The 26,368-nt window shown below is 42.9% G+C and overlaps 1 protein-coding gene and 1 long non-coding RNA gene across 10 annotated transcripts in view; one reads left to right on the forward strand and one right to left on the reverse strand.

Moving 5' to 3' along the window:
- malt3 (MALT paracaspase 3) overlaps window positions 1–26,368 on the reverse strand; it is a 130,214-nt gene that overhangs the window by 48,592 nt on the left and 55,254 nt on the right. For 4 of the 6 annotated variants that reach the window (XM_072282334.1, XM_072282338.1, XM_072282339.1 and 1 more), the window contains 5 exons: window positions 19,686–19,864; window positions 17,495–17,594; window positions 9,751–9,798; window positions 8,635–8,688; window positions 3,311–3,337 (listed from right to left, as the gene is read on the reverse strand). In XM_072282334.1, the coding sequence (XP_072138435.1) occupies window positions 3,311–3,337; window positions 8,635–8,688; window positions 9,751–9,798; window positions 17,495–17,594; window positions 19,686–19,864 (408 nt within the window). The remainder of the gene's footprint in view (window positions 1–3,310; window positions 3,338–8,634; window positions 8,689–9,750; window positions 9,799–17,494; window positions 17,595–19,685; window positions 19,865–26,368) is intronic. The other 2 variants (XM_072282335.1, XM_072282340.1) reach the window with 1 other exon arrangement.
- Window positions 1–26,368, forward strand: part of LOC140211997 (uncharacterized) — a 76,427-nt gene that overhangs the window by 43,875 nt on the left and 6,184 nt on the right. For 2 of the 4 annotated variants that reach the window (XR_011889618.1, XR_011889616.1), the window contains exons 3-5: window positions 16,709–16,880; window positions 17,460–17,558; window positions 21,995–22,709. This is a non-coding gene — a long non-coding RNA (uncharacterized lncRNA). Of the gene's footprint in view, window positions 1–14,952; window positions 15,067–16,708; window positions 16,881–17,459; window positions 17,559–21,994; window positions 22,710–26,368 lie in introns of those variants that run through there. The other 2 variants (XR_011889617.1, XR_011889619.1) reach the window with 2 other exon arrangements.

Consider the following 26,368-nt stretch of genomic DNA (forward strand, 5'->3'; position numbering starts at 1 on the left):
TCTGCTCCAATTTGCCTAGCATCACAAAAAGCCAGCAGCAAATGCCATTTCTGTGTCTCTTCACTCAACTTTGGAATATCTGGACAGTGAAGAAGCATACATCAGAATGCTCTTCATTACCTACAGCTCTGCATTTAACATCAACATACCCTAAAAACTAATCAATAAGGTCCAAGACCTGGACCTCAATACCTCCGTGTACAACTGGATCCTCGATTTCCTCACTTACAAACCCCAGTTCAGTTAACAATATCTCCTCTACAATCACCATCTGCACAGGTGAGCCACCAGTCCAACCTCAAAATGGAACTTCAAACACAAAAATCTTGGCACCCTGATGGTACCAATGATACAGGGGGAAAACATCTTACAGCAGCCACTTTAGTTCCCTTTTCTCTCCGTGTACTGCTAAACCCTCCTCTCTTCACAATTTAACCCTTTCTTTTTGATGGTGTGGATACTACAAACAATGAGTATCCCAAACCTGTTAGTTGTGAAAGCTGTGACAGAAATGTAAGCTGTTTCATTCAATCAGACGTGATGTAGCAGCTACTAACAGCTCATTGATCTCATCACTCCTGCACTCTGCTGAAATGTTATTCTTTTATTCTCAATGCCTTGTCTCTAGTTCCCAATTTCCTTTCGACGTAATCGATTATCTCTGCTTGTACTTTTTTTTTATCAACTATATGAAAAGTAACTTACTAGTCCTGAGCCCCATTTACTTCATGAAATGGTTCTAGTAAATTATGTTAGTTTATGACTACAATAAAGAAATTGAACATTTTCCTATAAACACTCTTTATTGACAGCATGAGACGTCTCAGAGCAGGGTCCTTGAATACTCTTAAGGCAGTTGTAGAGTTTTCGTACGCAATGGGATAAGAGATTATCAGGGGAGGTACACATAGTGGCCATTTACTAGGTACAGGAGCTACCTAATGAAGTGGCTGCAGTGTATTTCTGTATGTTTGTGATCCTCTGCTGCTGTAGCTCATCCACTTTGAGGTTCGACGTGTTGTGCATTCAGAGATGCTCTTGTGCACACCACTGTTGTAACGTGTGGTTATATCAGTTACTGCCACCTTCCTGTCAGCTTGAACCAGTCTGGTCATTCTCCTCTGACGCCTCTCATTAACAAGACACTTTCACCCGCAGAACTTCTGCTTACGGGATTATCTTTGTTTTTCACACCATTCTCTGTAAACTCTAGAGACTCATCAGTTTCTCAAACCACCCTATTTAGCACCAAAGTCACTTAGATCAGATTTCTTTCCCATTCTGATGAACAACTGAACCTCCTGACCCTGTTTGCATGCATTTATACATTTGATTGCTGCCACATGATTGGCCAATTAAGATATTTGCATTAATGAGCAGGTGCACAGGTGTAACTAATGAAGTGACCACTGAGTGTATGTTGGGTTACGACTGCAACAAAGGCATTGGCCGTCTGTCTATCAACACGCTACTTACAGTATGTTGTGTCTCAGCGCAGTCTTTGAATAGTCTTAAAACAGTTGTATGTGGCTTCTTCATAAGATATGGGATGAAAAATTACCAGGGAGGTAGGAATGCAGAATTAAGGTTATAGGTAGATCATCCAAGATCTTATTGAATGATGGAGCAGACTTCAGGGGCCAAGGCATTTTTAAATTCTTGTGTACAGTACTGTGCAAAAGTCTTAGGCACATATACCGTTTATAGCTAGGGTGCCTAAGACTTTTGCACAGTACTGTAATTTTATGTATTACACGGTACTGTTGCCGAAAACCCCCCCACAAATTTCATGACAGATGTGAGTGATGATAAACCTGATTTTGATATGGGTCTTTATTGTGGATGGAGGGTGGGAAGGGGGCAAAGAGAGGGGAATTATGGTTGGGAGAGGGAAAGGGAGTAGGAGGCACCAAAGTGTCATTCTGTAATGATCAATAGACCAATTGTTTGGAATCAAATGACCTTGCCAGGTGTCTCAAAGCTGGATGTGTCTGCACCTGTGTCAACCCACCCCTGGCACTCCTCCTGTGGTGCTCCACCCTCACCGTTTCCAACATCTTTTTGCCTCTACCAGATTTACAAACACGCTCTCCACTCCATGATGACAAATATAGTACTGTGTAAAAGTCTTGGGCACCCTACCTATATACAGTATATGTGCCTAAGACTTTTGTACAGTATTGTATATAGCACCTGTCATAACTCTAAGATAATTTCAAAGTGATGTTACTGTGATGTAGAAAACACAGAAATTAACTTGCAAGGAACAAGGTCCCTTAAATCACCTAGTGATAATGAGTATGACGTGCTACAACAGGTAAAACCCAGGTTCAGTTCCCACCTCGGGTGCTGTCTGTGTGCAGGTTTTCTTAATGACCATGTAGATTTCTTCTGGTTGCTCTAGTTTCTCTGCATATCAAAGAATGTGCTAGCTGGTAGATTAACTGGCTGATGTGCATGTGGGAGAGAATAGCGCGGATGAATATTAGTGATGGAACATGTCTAATGGGAGCTTTTGAGTACAGCCAGTAGTGGAATGTCTCACTCAAAATTTGGCACAGCCCTGCACTTTCTCAACCTCTGTCAGTGAATGTAAACCTAGATTTTGTGTTCAAGACACCAGGGTGGGAGTGAGACTTCAACACAGCATTTCTGACTCAGAGATGAGAATATCAACGGGGCTACGGCTCCCCAGGCCTCACCTTACAGTTCTCAAATGGATAACAATTGAGTCAAATCGGAGAAGTACTGAGGGAGAAGTCCTGGTGGTATAACAAAGGAAATACAGGAGAGGCAGCAAATAAATGGAATCCCTGCAGTGTGATTGTGTCTGTTTTAAGCTAGTGGTGCTGTTTTAGTACAAAATCAGGAAATCTCAGGGTCCTTATCTTTATGTAACAATCAAAATATGCACCAGCAGAACAGAAAATCAGGCACTTGAATGCCACTTAAACAGGCAGGATTACCAACAGTGAAGAGCTATCATCTCTTAAGGGCACGTCATAGGATGACAGTCCTTTACCAGCACCACGTCAGAGTTGAATACCATGGAAGTGTGGCTGCTTTCATTCTCACATGATTCTGTCCATCTCCTGGACCTTTACGTCAGCCAAATTGCTTCCCTGTTAGGAGTGGGAGGAGGAATGTGCAGAGCACAAGCATCCGATTTTGTGTTGTAAATAATCAGAACATTTTTCAAATGATTCATTGAGTAATCTGATCCTGATGTCGGAAAATCTCATGCTGTGACAATGTCATGAAAACTTGGACCCAAAAACCCAAATGCAAACAGAAATGATTAATGACATACCGCACAGTCTGATATCTCGATGTGTAGCTGGAAAGAGAGAAAAAAAATACGTAAGAACAAAAATATCTCTTCCTGCTAAGATGTGAAGAACATTACTGCTAGATCACTGATATTGTGGGCGTCCCTGAGTTGTGGCTGAAGGAAGATCACAGTTGGCAGCTTAACATCTAAGGATACACATTCTATCAAAAAGATGGCAGGTAGGCAGAGCGGGGTGGGGTGGCTCTATTGGTAAAAAACTGAAATCAAATCCTTAGAAAGAGGTGACATAGGATTGGAAGATGTAGAATCCTCGTGGGTAGAGTTAAGAAACTGCAAAGGTAAACAGACCACGATGGGAGTTACATACAGGCTTCTGAACAGTAGCCTGTATGTGGGCTACAAATTACAACAGGACATAGAAATAGAAAAGGCATGTAAGTAGGGCAATGTTGCAATAATCAGTTTGCTTTCTGGACATTGGTTGAATATCCAAGTTGGTGCAGTCCTTCTTTGACTCTACCATGGATATTATTCTATTGTGGATTTACTGAGTATGCTTGCAAGAAAATAAATCTCAGGGTTGTAGATGGTGACATATATGTACTTTGATAATAAATTTACTTTGAACATTAATCATGGGGATTTCAATATGCATTTAGATTGGGAAAATCAGGTTGGTACTGGATCCCAAGAGAGGTCATTCGTAGAATGTATATGAGATGGCTTTCTAGAGCACCTTGTGGTTAAACCCATTAGACCAGGGGTTCACAACCATTTTTAAGCCGTGGACCAATACCATTAAGAAAGGGGTCTATGGACCCCAAATTGGGAACTCCTGCACTAGAGGAACAGCAATTCTGGATTGGGTGTTATATAAAGAACCAGATTTGATTAGGGAACTTAAGGTAAAGGAATGCTTAGGAGGCAGTTATCTGAATATGACAGAATTCACCCAGCAGTTTGAGAAAGCAAAGATAAAATTAGATGTATTAGTATTACAGTGCAGTAAAAGAATATTACAGAGACATGAGAGAGGAGCTGGCCAAAGTTGATTGGAATAAGACACTAGCAAGAATGATGGCAGAACATTAATGGCTGGAGTTTCTCGGGGGAGATTTGGAAGGCACAAGAAAAATATGTCCCAAAGATGAAGTACTCTAGAGGGAGGATGAGGCAACTGTGGCTGACAAAGAAAGTCAAAGACAGCATGAAGGAAAAAGACAGCAAATGAGAGACTATGTTAGTGAGAAGGTAGAGGATTGGGAAGCTTTTAAGAACCAACAGAAAGCAACTGAAAAAGCCAAAAAGAGAGAAAAGATGAAATACGAAGGTAAGCTAGCCAATAATATAAAGAAGGATACAAAATGTTTTTTTTTCAGATATTTAAAGAGTAAAAGAGATGAGAGATCAGACCTCTAGGAAATGACACTGGAGAGGTAGTAATGGAGGACAAAGAGATAGTGGATGAACTTAGTAAGTATCTTGTGTCAGTCTTCACTGTGAAAGACACTGGCAGAATTCCAGAAATGTGAGAGTGTCAGGGGGCGGAAGTGAGTGTCATTGTTATAACTAAGGAGAAAGTGCTTGGCAACTGAAAAGTCTGAATGTAGATAAGTCACCCGGTCCAGATCGACTACGCCATCGGGTTCTGAAAGAGGTGGCTGAAGAGATTGTGGAAACATTAATGATCTTTCAAGAATCACTACGACTGGAAAATTACAAACATCACTCCACTCTTTAAGGAGGGAGGGAGGCAAAAGAAAGAGAACTATGGACTAGTTAGCCTGACCTCAGTGGCTGGAAAAATGTTGGGAGTCTATTATTAAATTTGAGGTTTCGGGATACTTGGAGGCACATGATAAAATAGGCCAAAGTCAGCGTGGTTTTATTGAGGGGAAATCTTGCTGACAAATCCTTTGGAATTCTTTGAGGAATTAACAGGCAAGACAGACAAAGGAGAGTCAGTGAACGTTGTTTACGTTGATTTTCAGAAGGTCTTTAACAAGATGCCAAATGTGAGGCTGCTTAACAAGATTAAAGCTCATGGTATTACTGAAAAGGTACTGGCATGACTAGAAGATTGGCTGACTGGCAGCAGGCAAAGAGTGGGAATAAAAGGGGTCTTTTCTAGTTGGCCGTTGGTGACCAGTAGTGTCCGCAAGGGTTGGTGTTGGGCCCACTTCTTTTCACATTATATGTCAATGATTTGGATAAAAGAATTGATGGCTTTTTGGCCTAGTTTGTGAGTGATATGGAGATAGGTGGTAGGGTTCGAGAAATAAGGTGTTTGCAAAGGCAGATGGAATATTGTATAGGGAAGCACATGGTCATGCACTTTGGCAGATAGAAGTATGGACTATTTTCTAAATGGGAGAAAATTCAACAACAGAGGTGCAATGGGGCGGGAGTCCTCGTGTAGGATTCTGTAAAGGTAAACTTGCAGGTTGAGTTGGTGGTGAGGAAGGCAAATACAATGTCGGCAATCATTTCGAGAGGACTACAATACAAAAGAAGGAAGTAATGCTGAGGCTTTATAAGACATTGTTTAGATTGTACTTAAGAGTATTGTGAGCAGTTTTAGGGCCTTTATCTAAGAAGAGATATCATTGGATTGGAGAAAGTCCAGAAGAAGCTCATGATAATGATCCTAGGAATGAAACGGTTAACATGGGGATTGTTTGCTAGCTCTTGGTCTGGACTCATTGGAGTTTAGAAGAATGGGGGGTGGGGAAAATACCTCATTGAGACCTATCAAATATTGAAAAGTGTAGACAATGTGGTTGTGGAGAGGATGTTTCCGAGAGTGGGGGAGTCTAGGACCAGTGGGCATGCCTCAGAATACAAGGATATCCTTTAGAAGAGAGATGAGGGAAAAATTTCTTTAGCCAGAGGGTGGTGGATCTGTGGAATTCATTGCCACAAACAATTGTTGAGGCCAAGTCACTGGGAATATCTGTAGAGGTTGATAGGTTCTTGATTAATTAGGTCATGAAAAGTTGCAGGGAGAAGGCAGGAAAATGGGGTTGAGAGGGATAATAAGTTTGTCATGAAAGAATGGCAGAGCAGACTAGATGGGCTGCATGGCCTGACTGCTCCTATATGTTATGGTTTTATAAAAAGGCCTTGTTCATGCTCAAATTTAAAAAAAAATTCTCCTGATGGTCTCATTACCCTGACGCCACAGTAAGCATTTCTTCAACGAATCTCTGAAAACTGAACCACCTGCAAGTTTTATGGAACGTGGGAGAAGTGAAAGTTTGGCAGCTGATCAAAAACATAAAGTATCTGCAGTTCACATATACTCTTGCCAGAAACAGCAGCAGCCTTAAAACTGATGACACTAAACTCAGGCTTAAGGAGCAACACCTCATACTCCATCTAGATAGCCTCCAATCTGATGGTATGAACCTTGATTTCTCCAACTTCCATTAATTACACCCTTCTCCCTTCTTTCATTTTCCATTCCTTATTCTGGCCACCGTCTCACCCCTTCCCTTCTCTTCTCCTCACCTGTTCATCACCTGCCTTTGGAAACCCTCCTCCTATCCTTTTTTCCATAAGTTCACTGTCCTCTCTTGGTAGATTCTTCTTCAGTCCTTAACCTCTTCCACCTATCACCCCCACAGCTTTTTACCACATCTCCTTTCCCCACCTACCAACACTCTCCCCTCACCTGGTTTCACCTATCACCTGTCAGCTTGTACTCCTTCCCCTCCCCCTATCTTCTTATTCCATCTTCTGCCCCCTTCCTCTCCAGCCCTGATGAAGGGTCTCAGCTTGATACAACTGTCCATTTCCCTCCACAGATGCTGCCTGACTTTCTGAGTTCCTCTCGTATTTTGTGTGTGTTCCTCAAGATTTTCAGTATCTGCAGAATCCCTTGTGTTTAGTCTTAAGACTAGTTGTGCTGCCCAGTTTCTGTTCCAATAGTCTCAGGTAAAATGTTGATGATAGTCCACTTGGTTATTCTGAAACATTCAGGACTTCATTAATGTATGTAGCTGAAGATGCTGATTCTAACTATTTTTAAAATATTTATCTCATGACATAGAGTCCTTTCAACCCTTCCAATGCATGTTGGCACTCAGAACAATCCCACCAGCCCCATTATTTCACTACAACCCATTTGTTGTCATACATCCATAAACTCCTCCTGATTTGTCCAGCATCCACCTGCACTAGGGGCAATTTTACAACGGCCAAATTGAACTACCATACATTATTCTTAAGCGGAGTTTTGAGGTACAGTCGTGGTGGAGCTCGTCCTGTCTGTCTCTCCGCAGTAACAAACAACCTATGCTATCACTTTACAAAAATACCTTGCATATTATTTTAATGTTATTTTTTTGGGTGGGCACAAAGACAGTGCAACTGAGGCAAGTAAAAAGTTCTTCACTAAGATGACTAGATATTTGGAATTTTGTTATTAATTTATAACTAAGATTGACAGTTTGAACAATGGGGAATAAGACCATAAGATATAGGAGTGGAATTAGACCACCCTTCACTCTTCTGAATTCTTGTGAATACAGCCCCAGAGCCATCAAACGCTCTTCATATGACAAGCCATTCAATTCTGGAATCATTTTCGTGAACCTCCTTTAGACCCTCTCCAAGTTTCTCCAGAATCTATGGTCCCTGGATGGGAACAAAATTACCACCAATCCTACTGACTGGTAGAGAAGGTCGAAAGGGTCGTCTCTTGCGCTGGCCCCCAAAAAAAATCAGTACATGATAGGCTTTTCCCATCTTATGGAATGCCGGCAACTTTTTCCTGACTGCTGACCAGCTCATCTTGTGAGATGGCAGATTTCTGTCCTCCCAGAACTGATGAGATGCAACTCAACATCCATTGCCTGCTATCAAAAGGTTTATAGGACCAAGACCAGGTATGAGCAGGTCAATCCTTTTGATTGCAGGAAGAGGCTAGCAACAATTGTGCTCTGACTCAGAAACGCAAGGTTTCAGTATGCAACCCTTTCAAAAAGTTATACAGAAATGTTGATACAGGATAGAAGGATAGGTCACAAAAGAATTAGGGCTTCCTGGTTTTATCTGACCCACAGCATTAGTATGCAAATCAAGGATGTGCACAGACATTAACAGCTCTGAATGTGTCAATTAAAGTTATAAACAACACTCAATTAAAACCAATCAAGTTTCATGTTCACTGATATCCAGATGTTTTGCACAGAGCTTGTAGTTTGAAGCCTGGGAATGCCTTTAGCATTACATCACCAATTTTACTGGAACCTGTTTGCTGAATGAATTAATTTGCATATTTCAATTCACACCCACACACGTGGGAAAAAGTGAAAACTGCGTCAAGTACTTTCTCTCACCTGGCGTCAAACAGACTGGTGTGGAACTTCCTGCTGCCTTCCCTTCACATGAAGCTGAAAATGATTAATTGCACGTCACAACATTTCAAAATAACCTCAGACTTCTTAAACAAACTATACACAAAAGTATCAGCATACCCCCTTGAACATACTGTAGATAAGAGATGAATACAGGAGCTGTTTAACATGATTTGTTTGGATAGGCATAGAGAGAAAGATTGCTTCCTGCAGTGGGGATAATCCAGGACCAGGAACCTAACCTTAGGCAGACATGCTTACATCAGGAAGCATTTCTTCACAATGGGGTAGTGGAGCTCTCAACATGTTAGTGCTGGTGAATAAATGAACATTTCAAGAATATGGATGCATTTTTGTTAGGGCAGAGAGTTAAACAATTAAAAATGCAATTAGATCTAAACTGAATTGCAGAGCAAATTAAGGACTGAATATTGCACGCAAATCTTCCAGTTCACATATTTTTACTCCACCCTAAGACCACAGGAATGGTCCTCCTCTCTCTCCACTGGATACAGGAAATCTGAATGAAGCAAGTTAGACATTTCCATATTTCCTGATGACTTGGAGGGAAATAATTTGGCTCATCAAGTCTATACTAGCTCATAGAACAATTCTGTTCCCCCCACCATTTTTTCCTATTCTAACCTATTTTTTACTCATTTCTGTCTGCTCTACCCTCAGATTCTACCCTTCGTTTACAAGCTAGGGGCAAACTGCAGTGGCCAGTTAACCTCCTGATCTGGACATCTCTGGGACGTGTGAGGAAACCCATCCCAACGCAGGGAGAATGTACAAACTCACACAGATAACATTATAGATCAGTATTGAACTTCGGTCAACAGAGGTGTGAGGCAGCAATTCCACTAACCGCAGCTACTGTACCACTCAGTTATCAGTTCTTAATTCCATGAGCTACAGGTCTACAGCAGAAAAGCTGTAACCAAACATATTGTAGGAACACTATCAAATGACTGACAGTCAACTTGTGCCAAATAGACCAGGCTGGATTTACTCCCCAAAGCATCCAACTTAGAAAAGTTTCATTTGCATTTTTGCCAATATCTATTGAAAAATGTTTAAAGGAAGTTTAGTACTTACTCTTCACTCTTCGGGACGGTAGTGGTACTGGAACAGTGATGTTTTCCACTGCATGGGAAATAACATGATACATTCTAATAAAAACCTTGGAAATGATTTACATAAATACCCACAGCAAGAAAGAAAACACAGAACAAGGCATCAGCAACATCTTCTAAGGGCATATTTTTAAGTGATTGAATAGGAATCTGAGGGTCAACCTTTTCTCTCAATGGTAGTCAGCACATGGGTTGAGCTGACAGAGAAAGTGGTTTGGACAGGTCTATTAACAACATTAAAAAGTCATCTGGACAAGTACAGAGATAGGAAAGCTTTGGATGGATATGGGCCAAATGCTGGTAAGTGACACAATGTAGATGGAAATCATGGTTTGCAAGGACAAGTTGGGTGAAAGGGCTGTCTCGATGCTATATGGCTTGATGGCCTTAACTCACATACAAGACATGAAAAGCCATTCTAGGATATAGACTTGATTAACAGTTTCACATCGCATTCATTGCTCATCACTGTGTCAAAATTCTGAAGCCCTTTACTCAACAGGACAATTAAAGCATTTGTAAACTGGATTTCCTCCAAGAGGACCACAATCTCATCATAGGGTTTGGAGGCTTGCGTGCCTCAGTGACCCGGAGAGCTATATTGGCTGGAGTCAGGGCCTTGTGCTTTGGCTCTTGGTAGGGTCACCCAAGCCATCTGGGTCAAAGGGCAGAGGCCAGACAAAGAGTGGCCCACCAATTCTCCAGGTTCCGGGGTTCAGCCCAGGGCTAACAACCCTGACTGGTCAAAAAATGTTACAGAACCAGCAATGTGATAGTATGGACAGGCAGAGATGGAGGGCCTTCATTGCTGCCCTAAATGCCAACAGTGTAACAGGCAGTGAATATGAAAAACTGGATTAGTGCAGGTGGGTACTTGATGGTCACTATGGAGATGATGGACCGAATGACCCGAGTTGACTGGCAAAAGGCCCACTTGCACTATAGCTGTTCAATGTGACTCTTCATTGCTTTCATGGGAGCAGCTGAGTATGGATGATGATGCTGACTCTATTTGTGACATTCATTTCCAGGAAAGGCATAAGAATACACAGTCTATGAATAAAACAAGCATGAATCTGTATGAAACTAGCGATCATACGCATGTTTGGGGTAAAGGATAAGCGGCTTAGAAGGGATACGGGGAAGCATTTTTTTCACCCAGAGGGTGGATGAAATCTGAAATGCACTAACTGAGGGAGAGACTCTCACACAATTTAAAAGCATCTAGATAAGCACATGAATCACCAAGCCAATTAAAGTGTCATAGCAACACACACACACACACACGCACACACATGCTGGAGGAACTCAGCAAGTCAGGCAGCATCTACGAAAATGAAAAGGTAGTTGATGTTTTGGGCCAAGACCCTTCTTCAGGGCAGAGGTCTGGATTTCCAGCACCTCTAAACTTTCTTGTGTTTATTTGTTTGAAACAATTTTACAGAATGCACACATCCTGGTTATAATGGGCATCAGCCATCTTTGCACAGAACTTCCACTATTTTAAATGTTAGAGTCCACTGATTTTTGACACACTGGAGGGTGCTGAATTTAGTCTAAGTATCCAGTCAAAGACCCTACAAATTGGGGAAAAAAATGGTGATATTTAGCACAGAAAAAGTTGTAAGGATAGATTTCACTTCTCCTTTATTAAATTACTGTGTGTGGATACTCAAAATCACCAGATGCTTGTTATTACCCAAACTGACTAACAACTGGGAGATATGTCAGTCCCCTAATAAGCACTCTCTATGGCAGTGGTCCCCAACCTCCGGGCCGTGAAGCATGCGGGGTGCAATGGTAGCCAGAGCACACCCAGCACATCTTTAAGAAAAAAGCCGAAATAAACAAGCTAATTAATTAGGTGCTGCCCAGAAGCCAGTCTTCATTAGAGGAACTGAGGTGGAGAGGGTCAATAACTTTAAATGCATGGGCATTAAGGATCGACGTTTCTCTCTCTGAAAAGTGTCGAAGGATCTGTCCTGGGACCAGCACGTAACTGTCATTACAAAGAAAGCACGGCAGCGCCTGTACTTTATTACAAGTTTGTGTAGATTCAACATGTCACCTCGATCCTAACAGCCCCGTCTTTTCAGCCTGTCTGGGCTGGCGTTTAAATTGACCAAACAATGGAACAGCTAAAGACTCCAACGCCCTGGAAAGAGGAGTGAACATCGTGTAGAGCAAATGAAATCAGCAATCGCCTCTGATCTGGGCCAACAGTTACGTGCCAGGCGGCACCTAATTAATTAGCTTGTTTATTTCAGCTCTTTTCTTAAAGATATGCTGGGTGCGCTCCGGCTACCGCTGCACCCCTGCGTGCTTCGCGGCCCGGTATCAGTCCGTGGCCCGGAGGTTGGGGGCCACTGCTCTATAGCATTCAGTAAGTTAAGACAGTAATAGACCTTGTGCATGCAATATTCCCCAAATTACCATGAAGCCTGGTTTATCATTCACACAGAGATCGCGCTACATATGCCTGTAGTGAGGAGTTCCAATAAGCACTCTGACACACCACTGACAGTGTAGCAAAGAGGAACGTATGATCAGAGAGCAAAATATCAACGTCCGTAATTCATGTACAGTTAACAGCTTAGTGTTGGATTTTCCCCCTTGTTTTATTGAGAGTTAAAAACACCAATCATGAGTTGCACTTCATTGTCCCATTTTCTGTTGGGGAGGCCAAACTGCTGGGGTGCAAGTTGACCTCACTGCATGTGTGAATAATGCCAGGGAGCTTGTTAGGTTTAGCTGAACCCAGAAATGACCAGTGCAGTTTGCCTATGATTAGATTCCCTATCAAAATAGGCTAATCACATCAACAACATCTTTATTTGCAAGTTACACACAAGATTTGGGTGTAAATAGGTCTAATTTCTAGGCTTTAGTGCCAGTAAGAATGAACTCGTACTCCAGTAATGTACAAGACTTTCAGATAAAGTCCAGCTCATGCTTTTTTAGCAAGGACATTAGGAACATAGAAACTAGGTGCAGGAACAGGTTTGTGGCTCTTTCAATACCAATATGGGAGACGCACTGTCTCAAAATTATATTTCTGCACTCTCACCGCCCCCACCCCCCGTGCTTAGGAATCCATCTTCTTAAAAATATTCCCAACTTGGTTTCTACTGCCTTCTGTGGTTAAGAAATGCACAGGTTCACTATCCTCTGAGTGAAGAGATTTCTCCTTATCTCAGTCCTAAACATCTTACCCAGTGTCCTGACACTGAAACTCTTAATCTAGATCCTCTAGCCAGGGAAACTGTCCTCTTCAAAACGTCTACGTCTACCAGAATGAGATTCCCTCTCATTCTTCCAAATTCTGGTGAAAGTAGGCCCAGTCAGAATTAGAAGCAAATTTACTATCATGGGCATGTGTCATGAAATTTGTTGTTTTGTGGCAACCAGAGTGCAAAAAATAAAAATGATGATGTTATGAAATACATAAATCGTGTAAAAGATGAAAAAAATTAACAATGATCCTGGGACACTGAAGCTGAGAGACAGCAGCTCCAAAAGGTGCACCATTGGCCTATCCCATAATTTGTTCTATAAACTACAGAATTTTATATGACAACCGATATATCCATTTTTTTGCATGGTTACCTCTTCCAGCACTTTGGCATGCAGACTAGCAGGCTCAGGGGATATATCAGCTTTCAGTGGAATAAATTTCTCCAAGACTATGTTGTATAATAATTCTTTTAATTCTCCCCTCTCATTAGTCTCCCGGCTCTTTCACGTTCCTCAATGTTTGTTTAATAATTTTACCATTTCTTCATACCTTATTATAATTTCCCCCATTTCTGATTGTAAGGTAACTATATATACCTTCATTAATATTTTTCTTATGTACTTGCAGCAGCTTTTAATCTGCCTTCATGCACCCTGCAAGTTTACACTCATACTTGTTTTAATCCTCTCTTAATCAATGTCCTGTCTTTTTCTGTGCTGAATTCTAAGCTGCTCCCAATCCTCAGAATTTTTTTCTGGAATTTTTATTTTTCCCTTTCAGATTTAATATCTTTCTTATTGCTTCTTTGGTAAATCATGATTGGGTCACTTTTCCTATTGAGTTTCTGCTCTACATTGGAATTAACTGCTGTTGCCTGTCTCACTTCGGGCACGTCAGTGAAGTTCCCCAATCATTCAGAGTTAACTCATTCATATCTTAATAGTTTTGCTTGTTTAAATTAGGAATCTAGCTTTGGATTAATCCTGCACAAGAAATGCATTAACTTGCCTCTTCACATTGTGCTGTAGCCAATGTGTGGTAGGCACTCTCCTGGCTGCATCCTCAGAATACTGGATTAAGTAAACTATTTCTTACAGTACCGTGCAAAAGTCTTAGGCACATATATACAGTAGCTAGGGTATCTAAGACTTTTCTACGGTAATTTAGTAATTTTATGTATTGTACTGCTGCCACAAAAAAAACAACAAATTTCATTACGTTGAGTGATGATAAACCTGATATGGGTTTCTGTTGCAGACTGAGAGTGGGAAGGGGGCAGGGAGAGAATCGTGGTTGGGAAAAAGGGCAGGGAGAGGGGAGGGAGCAGGAAGCACCAGAGACACATTCTGCAATGATCAATAAACCAATTGTTTGGAATCAAACGACCTTGCTCGGTGTCCCAGTGCTGGGTGTGCCTGCAGCTGCACCACTGCTGCCCCTGGCATTCGTTCTCTGCCACCTGACCCACACCCCTCTCACGATGCTCCGTTCTCACCATTTCCACATCCTTTGCTCCTGTCAGATTTACAAACTTGCTCTTCACTTCACGTTGACAATACAGTACTGTGCAAAAGTCTTAGGCACCCTAGCTATATTAATGTGCCTAAGACTAGTGTACAGTACCATATGTACTCCAGGAATTTAACCACTAAAGTAGTCTGCTGAACTATTTTGGCCAGTTCATATGAAGACTAAAGTCCCTCATTTTTCCCATAGAACCTTTGTTACAGACATCATAATTTTCTGTTTGATGCTACCTCCTAAATTATCATTATTACTTGGTGGATTATACAAGGGGTGATTGATAAGTTCGTGGCCCAAGGTAGAAGGAGATCAGTTATACGGCTCTCATTACATGCACGTGCAGTTCAACTCTTTGAGTGATTTGCAGAAAGTTTGAAGTTAATAACTCATCTCCTTCTACCCTAGGCCACAAACTTATCGATCACCCCTGCTGTGGACCACTTTCTGGAGGTCCAAGACGCCGACTTCTACAAAGAATGGATCAGTATGCTCCACTACCGCTGGACTAAGTGTGCAAATGTAGGAGGGAACTATGTTGAAAAATGAATGTGCTAGGTTTTCTAGAATTGGCTCCTTCCACCTTAGGCCACGAGCTTATCAATCACCCCTCGTAGATAATCTCTGGCCTCCATTGTGGAAAAGCCAGGTTTACAAGTATCTTACACCCTGCCTTTGTTTTGGTCTAAATTGTACAGGATCTGTGATGTACTTGTACTAAATATAGGGTATCAGTGTGGAGATACACCTCCAGCAAAAGAGGTGTAAGATGCTCCTTCCCTCCACTAGCCTGCAGGTCACCCTTGGGCAAGGTGTGGCACCTGCTTAACCCCCGCGCCCCCCCGCCCCGATCAGAATCACATGAAGCCATGAGAGCAGGTGGTGGATTTCACAAGTCCTGGTTATGCGACCACCGACACCAGGCAGACAATCTCTGAAGAGCTTTGATAATGGTTGGGGTCACCCGTCTTGTAAAGACACTATCCAGAAAAAAGGCAATGGCAAACCACTTCTATGGGCAAGTTTGCCAAGGACAATCATGGTCATAGACAGAGCAGCATGAAGGGGATATTCACCACAGGCAATGGGTCCTCGCTCAGTAGACAGATGGAAGGCCATGATTGCCCATGTCATGACACTTTAATGCAGGGGTCCCCAACTTTTTTTGCACCGTGTACCGGTTTAATATCGACAATATTCTTGTGGACTGGCCGACCGGGGGAGGGGGGTGTTCAAGTAGGGTTAAACTCACCTCAACATGTCTCTTACAGTTAGGATTGCCAACTTTCTCACTCCCAAATAAGGAACAAAAGTAGCAGTCAAATCCTGGGACACTTTACCCCTGGAAAGACTACCATGACCATGAGGCCTTGCACGTATGTGCTGATTTTTTTTGTCCACAAATTGGTTTTGCCTTTATCTTCCTGACTATACTGTACATACATTATTTCTACTTTATACAGGCTGTGTATTTATCATATCATTCCTGCTTTCAATATATGTTAGTGTTATTTATTTTCGGTTTTATGTGTTATTTGGTATGATTTGGTAGGTTATTTTTTGGGTCTGGGAACGCTCAAAAATTTTTCCCATATAAATTAATGGTAATTGTTTTTTCACTTCACGCCATTTCAGCACGAAAGGTTTCACAGGAACGCTCTACCTTAGCGGGGGAAATATGGGACAAACCAAATTAGCCCAATATACGGGATGTCCCGGCAAATACGGGACAGTTGGCAACCCTATGTTCAAGTTCAACAGTGCGTGACAGGGAATGAGGAAAGGTGCAGCTGACTCATACCGTTTCCTTGCGCCCCAGTAGCACATGCTTTGCAGCCCAGTGGTGGGGGACTGCTGTGTTAATGGTTTCCGAAAGCTTCATACTGTTGTCTAGATAATTCCACTATTTTAACCAAATGAATTGATGGAAAGAAGAATGATCTATATTCCTTTGTCACTTTCTGTTATGTCAGATATATAGGTACACACATTTTGCAATGTGGGAAGTGCAGCAGGTAATGGGACAATAATAGTCAAATAACTTTTTTGCACAATAGTAGTTGAAGGGTAGAGAGAACTTTCACTGCTCTTGTTTCAAAATAGTGCCTTGATAATGATGTAGCAACTGTTTTCCTCACCCCCCCCCCCCACACCCACCCACCAGGTAAAAGGTGATACCTTTGTCAGGACCTTCACTGCAAAGTGTTCATTTTCTATTACGGAAGTTGATTACCAACACCCTGCTGCCAATATTTGACTTTTGGATTGAATTCCACCTGGATCGCTGGTACAAAGCCCTTTGCTGTCGCAACCAGTCTTACTCCTGGACAAAAGAGGTGAGGTTCCTGTTCTCCCCATCAACCAGATAAAGTAGAAGTTTAGACAGAACAGCATTGAGGTATTGGTGGTGACATTCTCCTATTCTGTATTATTAAAAGAAATATTTTTTCTCCAGGAACAGACATTCAGGAATAAAACAGTTACTAGTTATGCATGTCCTTAACTCTGTAAAATGTTCATAATTACCTGCTTAACTTCATAACAATAGCTTCCATCTACACAATATTATGAGGATAGTCAGCTGAGTCATGACGGGATATTCTTGGTACATGTGGATAATGGCCAGCAGAGTGTTTCGAAGGAACACAATGAAATTCAGAAAGCATCACATTTGATCGTTGGTATGTAAAACCAAGATACTGGCACATTATACTAAAACAGATCTTGCATCTGAATGTACAAAGCAGCCAGTTTCAAAAGATAGGAGGTAATTAAGGGTGTAGTTTTGGGTACAGCTTGATAAAAACACAAGGGAGAACAGGACAGGATGGCCTGAGGATGAACAACAGTAATGCAAACTGAATGACCCGCTTCTGTATTTATAGAATTAATTTTATATAATTAATCTAATTCAGTGCGATATTAACGACAGCGCAGTGCTGGTATTTACCTACGCTTACGTCAGCTGCAGAACTCCAGCATTCCTGTCCTCGGTTATTGGTGACTGCACACAGGTAAGACCCACGATGTTTCATCTCAGCCGCAGCTATCTGGGTAGAGAGAGAAAATATTTTCTAATCTTGCCAGAGGAGAACAATGTCTGTCTGATCACAAAGATCCAGTAATTTGCCGTGACAGCCATTTCTCAAAATCACAATCTTTGTATTATCGTCATGTAAAAGCAAAATGAGTTGGCTGAAATGTCACATCTTTGTATTTCTAATAAACAGAAGGCAATTATTAAAATAATAGTTCATCAGTACAGAACATACTAAACTTGTAGGAACATAATGAGATAGTCATTTATCTCTTTAAACCTTTTCTTGGCTGATCTTTTAGTTCAATCTATCCAGCTTGAATTGTATTAATTGCTCTTTCTGACAAAAACCTTAGTTCTGATATTTCCATGCTGACTCTCATCCATAAAAGAAACTGAATAATTTCACATCTCCACTATGCATTCCGTTCCATTCCAAAGGATTACTGCATATTGTTTGTTTTCTTCATGGTCCTTCATCTACAGCAGGGTTCCCAACCTTGTTTATGCCATGGATCAATACCATGAAGCAAGGGGTCTGTGGACCCAGGTTGGGAACCCCTAATCTACAGGCATCTGACAGCGCTACACTTTATGTTTTAGAATACTCATTGTTACATCCTGTTTAATTAAACATTGGATACACCACAAAGCCAATAGGTTGCAAGTTCAAATCACAAATCACTGTGCTAGTTTTTACTGGATCCAATCACTCCCTGATTCAAACAAGAGAGGTTACCAATCTGAACCTCCATACTCACTAGTCCTCCCACTAAATGGAGTGGACCATAAGTAGTATCTGGTTCACGGGTATCACAGGGAGTACCCGGTTCACAGGTATCACAGGGGAGTACCCGGCTCACAGGTATCACAGGGGAGTACCCGGCTCACAGGTATCACAGGGGAGTACCCGGCTCACAGGTATCACGGGGGAATACCTGATTCACAGGTATCACGGGGGAATACCTGGTTCACAGGGAGTACCTGGTTCACAGGTATCACAGGGGAATACCTGGTTCACAGGTATCACAGGGAGTACCTGGTTCACAGGCATCACAGGGGAATACCTGGTTCACAGGTATCACGGGGGAATACCTGGTTCACAGGGAGTACCTGGTTCACAGGTATCACGGGGGAATACCTGGTTCACAGGGAGTACCTGGTTCACAGGTATCACGGGGGAATACCTGGTTCACAGGGAGTACCTGGTTCACAGGTATCACGGGGGAATACCTGGTTCACAGGGAGTACCTGGTTCACAGGTATCACAGGGGGTACCTGGTTCACAGGTATCACAGTTGGAGACACAGAGGCTACAGATGTTGGAATCTGGAGTAACAAATTAATCTACTGGAAGAACTCAGTGGGTTGAGCAGCATCTGTGCAAGGAAAAGGAATTGCCAACGTTTCAGGCTGAAACCCTTTTGACTGAAAACATCGACAATTCCTTCCTTCTCACAGATGCTGCTTGAGCCATTAAGTCAGTCCAGAAAACTTTTGCTGCCCTAGACTGCAGGTGAGATCCTGAGGCCATGTCCCCAGCATGTCACGATGACCTGCAGACTGTCCCTACTATCAGATGTTGAAAGAATATTCAAATATGCTTACATGAAACAAAACCAAGAACTACTTAAAGTCCCAACAATAAACTAAAAGACTAATATGAAATAAAGGACAATAAAATGCTCAACTGCAATAATCATTTTTAAGGCGAAGGACCTCATTCAAATGAATGGGGCCACACTACTTAACGGGCTGTTATAAAAATAAGAGGGTCTCTCACTAAAGTGGTTCAGCCCAGTATGTGCGTCCTGCATCCAACTTCCAGCTCAGCTCTGACTCCTATTTTCCAATACACAGGTGCAGAAGTCAGGGGTAAGCTGACCCACAAGCAGGTTCCCTCAAGAACAGGGGTTCCCAACCCGGAGTCCACAGACAACTCAGTTACTGGAGGGGTCCATGGCATTACAAAAACAGTTTGGGAGCCCCTGCTCTAGAACCACCATGCTCATGGCCGTCTTTAGTGGAGCTGCTTTCAGACTAAACACTTCGTTCTGTCCCCTTGATGGTATGAAAAGGTGGTAATTTATTGAGGTCAACTTACCATCAACTCCTCTTTGGATTGATGAGGTAACTGTATTCCATTTTTGTACCATTGGTATTTGGGAGCAGGAATTCCAAATGCAACACACATCAAGGATGCTCTCTGTCCAAGTTTTACTCTCAAGGGCTCAGGCTGCACGCCAATCACTAGCTCGCCCTGCCAGCTTCGAGGTAACCCTGCTACAAATGCACAACAGAATATGTCAAAGTACAATACAGTATCTGTAAAGCACACATAGTACTGCATTGGCACAGGATCAAGTTGCAAGACAATAAAATGTTATCATGCCATTTGAAGCATACTGGCTTCCCCCTTCAACACTTGCTTGTTACTTGCCTCAACCATGCCCTGAGGCAGCTTTAATGTCTCAACATAAAGACACTTGTGCAGGGTGATAAAGCTTGCTAATTATACCAAGTAGAAAAGAGACATTGAAGAAATGGGGCAAGTTATTTGAGTTAGCAAAATGGCAGTTGAATGCAAAATAGAATAAGATATTTTGGCCATAAAATAAAATACACCTTGAATACTGGGGGCTAGATACTTATCCCCTTCTTTTTGAGGAGTTCAGAGGGTAAATGTCCTTTGTTCCATTGATTTCAGAGTGCATGCATTACCACATTGTTCATTTCACATCTGAAATCCTGGTTCTATCACATCTGAAATCCTGTTTGCCCTCTACCCTGGACCCCCATCAATTTGCCTATCGCACCAACAGGTCAACAGAGGATGCCATCTCCACAGCACCTCACTCTGCCCTGCCCCACCTGGACAGCCCCAACTCTTACGTCAGAATGCTGTTCATTGACTTTAGTTTGGCATTCAATACTGTGATCCCCTCCAAGCTGATCACCAAACTTCGCCAGCTTGGTATCAGCGTATCCCTCTGCAATTGGACCTTGGACTTTCTGACTAACAGACCCCAATCAGTTAAGTTAGACAACCTCTCCTCCTCCACTCTCACCCTGAACATTGGCGTGCCTCAAGGCTCTGTGCTAAGCCCTCTTCTATACTCCCTTTTCACCTATGACTGCGTTCCTGAACATGGTACTAACTCGATAATCAAGTTCGCAGACGACACCACGGTGGTTGGTCTGATCAGAGGGGATGACAAGACAGCCTACAGGGATAAGGTCCAGCACCTGGCTGCGTGGTGTGCCGACAACAATCTGGCCCTTAACACCCAGAAGACCAAGGAAATCATTGTGGACTTCAGGCATGCCAGGAGTCACACTCACGTCCCCATCTACATCAACTGAACTGTAGTGGAGCGTGTATCAAGCTTCAAATTCCTTGGTGTCCACATTTCCGAGGATCTCACCTGGTCCCTGAACTCCTCCATCCTGATCAAAAAGGTGCAACAGCGCCTTTATTTCCTGCGGAGCATGAAGAAAGCTCACCTCTGTCCCAGGATACTGACGGAATTTTACCGCTGTACCTTTGAGAGCATACTCACCAACTGCATCTCAGTGTGGTATGCAAAAATATTTGTGTGCTGTAGCACTTTTTTTTATTCGCAGTTATTTTGTAAACAACACTATCCTTTGCATTTCTGGTCAGATGCTAAATGCTTTTCATTAGCTTTGTATCTGTACTTGGCGCAATGACAATAAAGTTGAATCTAATCTAATCTAATCTAATTTAGTGTAGGTGTTAATACATTCCACATTTACCATTAAAACAAAGATCGTATCTCTACGGCTGGACCGTTAGCTGAACAGAAATGCAAGCCTTAATTAATGAGGGTTTTGCTTTTCTTGTAGTAATTAATTGGTGAACTCGAGAGTGGCAAGCACTTATCAATCTTGGTGATGCACATATTAGCAAAGTAATATTGTCAAATTTGTCAGTTGTTAAATTTGTACAAATCACTATTTAGGTACTTTTTCATATGAAGCATTCCAAGTACTTTATATGAAAAAAAAATTACATGAGGTTCTTGAGGACCTGATGGTATGAACATCGATTTCTCGAACTTCCCTCCACCATTCCCCAGTTCTGTTTCCCTCCCTCATCTTATCTCCTTACCTGCCTATCACCTTTCTCTGGTGCTCTTCCCCCTTCCCTTTCTTCCATGGTCTCCTGTCCTTTCCCATCAGATTCCCCCTTCTCCAGCCCTTTATTCCTTTCACCAATCAACTTCCAAATTTATTTCACACCCCTCCCCCTCTCCTGGTTTCACCTATCACCTGCCACCTTGTACTTCTTCCTCCCCTCCCCCAACCTCCTTACTCAGACTTCTCCCCTTCCTTTCCAGTCCTGATGAAAGGTCTCGACCCAAAACGTTGACTGTTTACTCTTTACCATAGATGTTGCCTGGTCTACTGAGTTCCTCCACCATTTTGTGTGTGTTGCTGTGGATTTCCAGCATCTACAGATTTTCTCGTGTTTGTGAGGCTCCGTAGTCACGCTTCTCAGCAATTTAAACCCACCTGGAGAGAAGGAGATCCTACATAATCAGTGAATGCCTGGATTCACTGACTGCCCGGGTTCTCCATTGCAACAACAAAGCCACAAGTCTTGTACCCATAGCTAATGTCTGGAGGGCTAATTACTGACTGATACTGATGGAACCGGCTGGTGGCGTAGTGGCATCAGCACAGGACTGCGGGGCGGGAGGTCCCGTGTTCAAAGCCAGCCGGCTCCCCTGCACGCCTGTCAACTGTGCTGGGTTAAGAGCTGGTGATCTCTGTGGAAAAAAAACTCACCCGGCAAAAGGCAATGGCAAACCACTGCTATAACTTGCCTCGTATGCGATTCCCAACTATGTCAGAGTGGTGTGGGAGGAAGTCGTCCGCTAACTGGAAATTCTGGATGCGACCGACCCACCATTCAGATATAGCTGAAGGATGTACTATGTGGAATTTTGCAATTGCTATTGGGCGTGGAGGTTTATTATATGTTGCCTTCTAAATGCATGTAAACATGAAAGAATGACATTATAATTGAACCAGATACTGCCACAGATTTCTGTCTGTTAATCCAAAATCAAAATTGTAAACAGAGGAATATATTAAAATATTTTACAACACACTTGATATTGATGTTTTATAGCTCATAATGGCTTTGATTTCTTGGAAAATTTTAGCAGCATGTCATTGCTGTGTTTTTATTTCTTTAAAATATAGAATGTCTGATCATTTGAGCAAACAGCTGCTAAAGGAGGTGGTGAAGGGAAAGGAAACCAATGTTCAGAAGCTGTCACTGGCAGATGAATTAACAACGCAAACGCATGTGATCAGCAGGCCTTCTTCCTGCTTTCAGTTCTTTGATCCGAAATTGGTGTGTCTCGATGCTGCAATGACACTAGCCATTTGCAGTACAGTTTCCGGTTTGTATGCCCATTCTCTGTGTCTATATACAACAATAAGGAAACATCGTAAAAGTTGTACCCCACCTGTAAAGTATAAGAAAATCCTCCACAGCACGTGTAAGCAATGGGTGGGGAGCGAGATGTCAACAGACACAGACAGAACAAATACGAAGAGCACTTACTGATTCAGGATGATGACATATGAAGTACTAACTTGTTTTAAATCTATTTACACTATTGTGACATTGGAATAAAGAGTGCACATACCTAATAAGTCAACCTATCATTTGACATTCATTTTCAAATGGATTTTCACTGTTATTCCATGATTTTCTGTTTTATCTACACTGCATATTGAGATACCATGCGAAATAGGCCGTTCCAGTCCTTCGATCTGAACCACCCAGCAATCCCCTGATTTAATCCTAGCCTAATTATGGGACAATTTACAATGACGAACTAATCTACGTCTTTGGATAGTGGGAGGAAACTGGAGCACCAAGAGGAAACCCACATGGTCATGGGGTGAACGTACAAACTCTTCCCAGGCAGTGACAGGAATGGAACCTGGGTCGCCTGTACTGTAAAGTGTTGCTTTGACCCTGCTGACCCATTTTCATAATAGCAATATTATACACAGGGAATATAACATCTTGTGAAGCATGTATCTATAAAAGCTACCAGAACAGATGACAAGGGATCAATGATCCTGCACAACGAGTTTGTAACAGATATCTTATGTGTGGTGTGGCAGAGTTTAGTAGAAGGCACAGATAGGCCAGTCTAAGCTTCAAGAGCAGGGAAAGGCTCTAGAGGCACACATTCATAAATCACAAGAATAGTTCTGCAGGACGAGACAAATGAAAGCCAGAGGTACCAGAGATTGCAGTTGCTGGTATTGAGGAACTCAGTGGGTCAGGCAACATCTGAGGGAAATACGTTCAAGATTCAAGTTTATTTGTCACGTGTACATCGAAACATATGGTGAAATGTGTCGTTTCTGCTAACTGAGGGTGTGCTCGAGAGCAGCCCACAAGTGTTGTCGCACATTCTGGCGCATAGCGTGCCCGCAAAGCTGGGCAGAACCACACACAGCACAAGAAAGCAGAACGCTACAAACAAGGGCAGAGCAAGCCGCATTCCTCCCTCCCTCCCACACGTACACATGGTCCTCTCACCACCAGCCTCCAGCGGACTCGGACTTGGACTTTAACACGCACACATTGAACATTCAACTACCCCCGTGGACTTGCAGAGACTTGCAGACCTGGAGCTCTGGCCAGTGGGCCTTGACTCATGGACTTCCGATTCGACCCTCAGACCTTAATCCTCAGCATCAATCACAGAACTTATCAATTACTTTACACCAGGCCTTGAACGCCAGCCTGACCATGAAGGGACCCTGAACACTAGATTCCGAACTCCGATCTCACTGATCGGCGAACACGGTGGGGTGGGGGGGTACTGAACCTCTCTCCTCCTGCCCAACATAACTCCAACTCCAGAAACCGTTGACAACAACTCGCTGACCCTGGCGGAGCCACTGACCTTCTCTCGGCCCAACATCCCAGCCCCATCCACGGATGTCTCACGTCTGCATTGTTGTCCTTTGAATGTGGAGTGGAGATTTAAGGCTCTAATTCCCCACATCCCTGTACTTAAAATACTGACCACTAACTCCCCCCTGTCCTCAAAACCATTCCCCAAGCCCAAAAAATAATGAAAAGCAGCTAAAATGGAGCCATGACCTCAACAGAGGTCACTACCCAGTGCCACCTTGAGGTTTCAGGTTAAGAGGGAGGAGCTAAAGATGGCACCAGAGGTTTCTGAAAACCTGGACGACTTCTTCCAGTTCATCCGTGAAACAGCTTCCTCTTCTCTTTTCACGATGGCTGGGGTCCTGTCAGAGTCCATGATATACAGATGCAGCTCAAACTACTGTTTTCCACAGTCGTTTTCATCCTCAGACTCGCGTACAGCCTGGTGTGTCAATACCTTTACTTGCGGCCTGGAAGACACGCGCCTTTGAGGTGTGGCCCCGGGCGTGGACGACCTGGTTCCTCTCTGATGTCGCCAACTAAAGCGCGCAGTGTGCGCTGCTGTTGAAAGAAAGCCCCTGCACTTGCGCGATCGCTTTCTCGATGATGATCGAGACGATGTTGGTCCTCGAGTTGGGGTACTCGGTAGATTGTAACATCAAAACTGCGAGCTGCTGGTCTCCCCTCTTGCTGCTGCAGGAGCGCTCTCTCTCTCCTCCCCCACTAGTGAGAGAGAGAGCCTGTCTGAGATGTCGAAGTGTTGGGATGGACAGTACTTTTTCATGGGTCATTGTCTCTTTGGGGGCTTTGCTATTGCTTGCAAGGTAGGTGGTGGGAAGGGGTTTGATGGTTTTGCTGGAGCAAGTGGGGGAAGGGGAGGGGGAGGGTTGATGCAAAAGCTGCTGCCTGTGCATAGGAGGGGAAGGGGGGCTTTGAGGTTCTAATGTTTTCTATCATTCATTCTTTGGGGTGTTTCCTGTTTTCTGGATGTCTGTGAAGAGTAAGAATTTCAGGTTGTATACTGTATACATTCTATGACATTAAATTGAACCATTTGAGACCCTTCATCTGGACTGGAACCGTAATGAATTCAAAGCAAAATAAAAGCCAAGCACTTAATTTTATTTTTAATGGGATAGAATTGAAAGCTAGAGAACCCAGATCGAACTCACATTGAACTTTGGTACTGGTAATCAGTTCTCGTCCGAATGTAAAAAGGTTAGTACGGTTCTGGTTGAGGTTCAAAATAATTTACAAGCATGGTGAAACTGAGACAGCATGCTTCTTTTAGAAAATTTCGCTCAGACTTGGTTTTACTTTTCTTGAAGTGGAGAGCTCGTCTGACCAAATAGTTTAAAAACTGTGAAATGGGGGGATGGGAGAAACACAGAAAGGATTCCTCTGCTTTTGGGAAGAGAGCAAGAGTTCAGGTGTTGGTTGGGAAAAGCCCAACATTGCATCCATAAATTTTAACAATGTCAGATCACCAGTCCTGGTGGTTTGCAGTGCTGACAAATTCTGATGTTACGCCATCAACCTGTAGCGTTATCTCTGTTTTTATTCCACCCTCCGTGAACACTACCTGATCTGCTGAGTATTTCAAACATTCCGTTTTATTTCACATTTCCAGATCTACAATATTTTCAATCTTACAGTTCCAGCAGCTCCCCGCGCCACCCCCCCCCCCCCCCGCCACTTCTTCAAGTGATGTTTGGATAGGTATATGATGGAGAGGGATTTGGCAGAATATTGTCTGGGTACAGATCAATGGGACTAGGCAGAGTGGACAGCATGGACTGGATTGCAGGAAGGGCCTGTTTCTGGTTGTAGTG

Source organism: Mobula birostris, chromosome 18 (assembly GCF_030028105.1).
Source record: "Mobula birostris isolate sMobBir1 chromosome 18, sMobBir1.hap1, whole genome shotgun sequence".
NCBI classification, from domain to species: Eukaryota; Metazoa; Chordata; class Chondrichthyes; order Myliobatiformes; family Myliobatidae; genus Mobula; species Mobula birostris.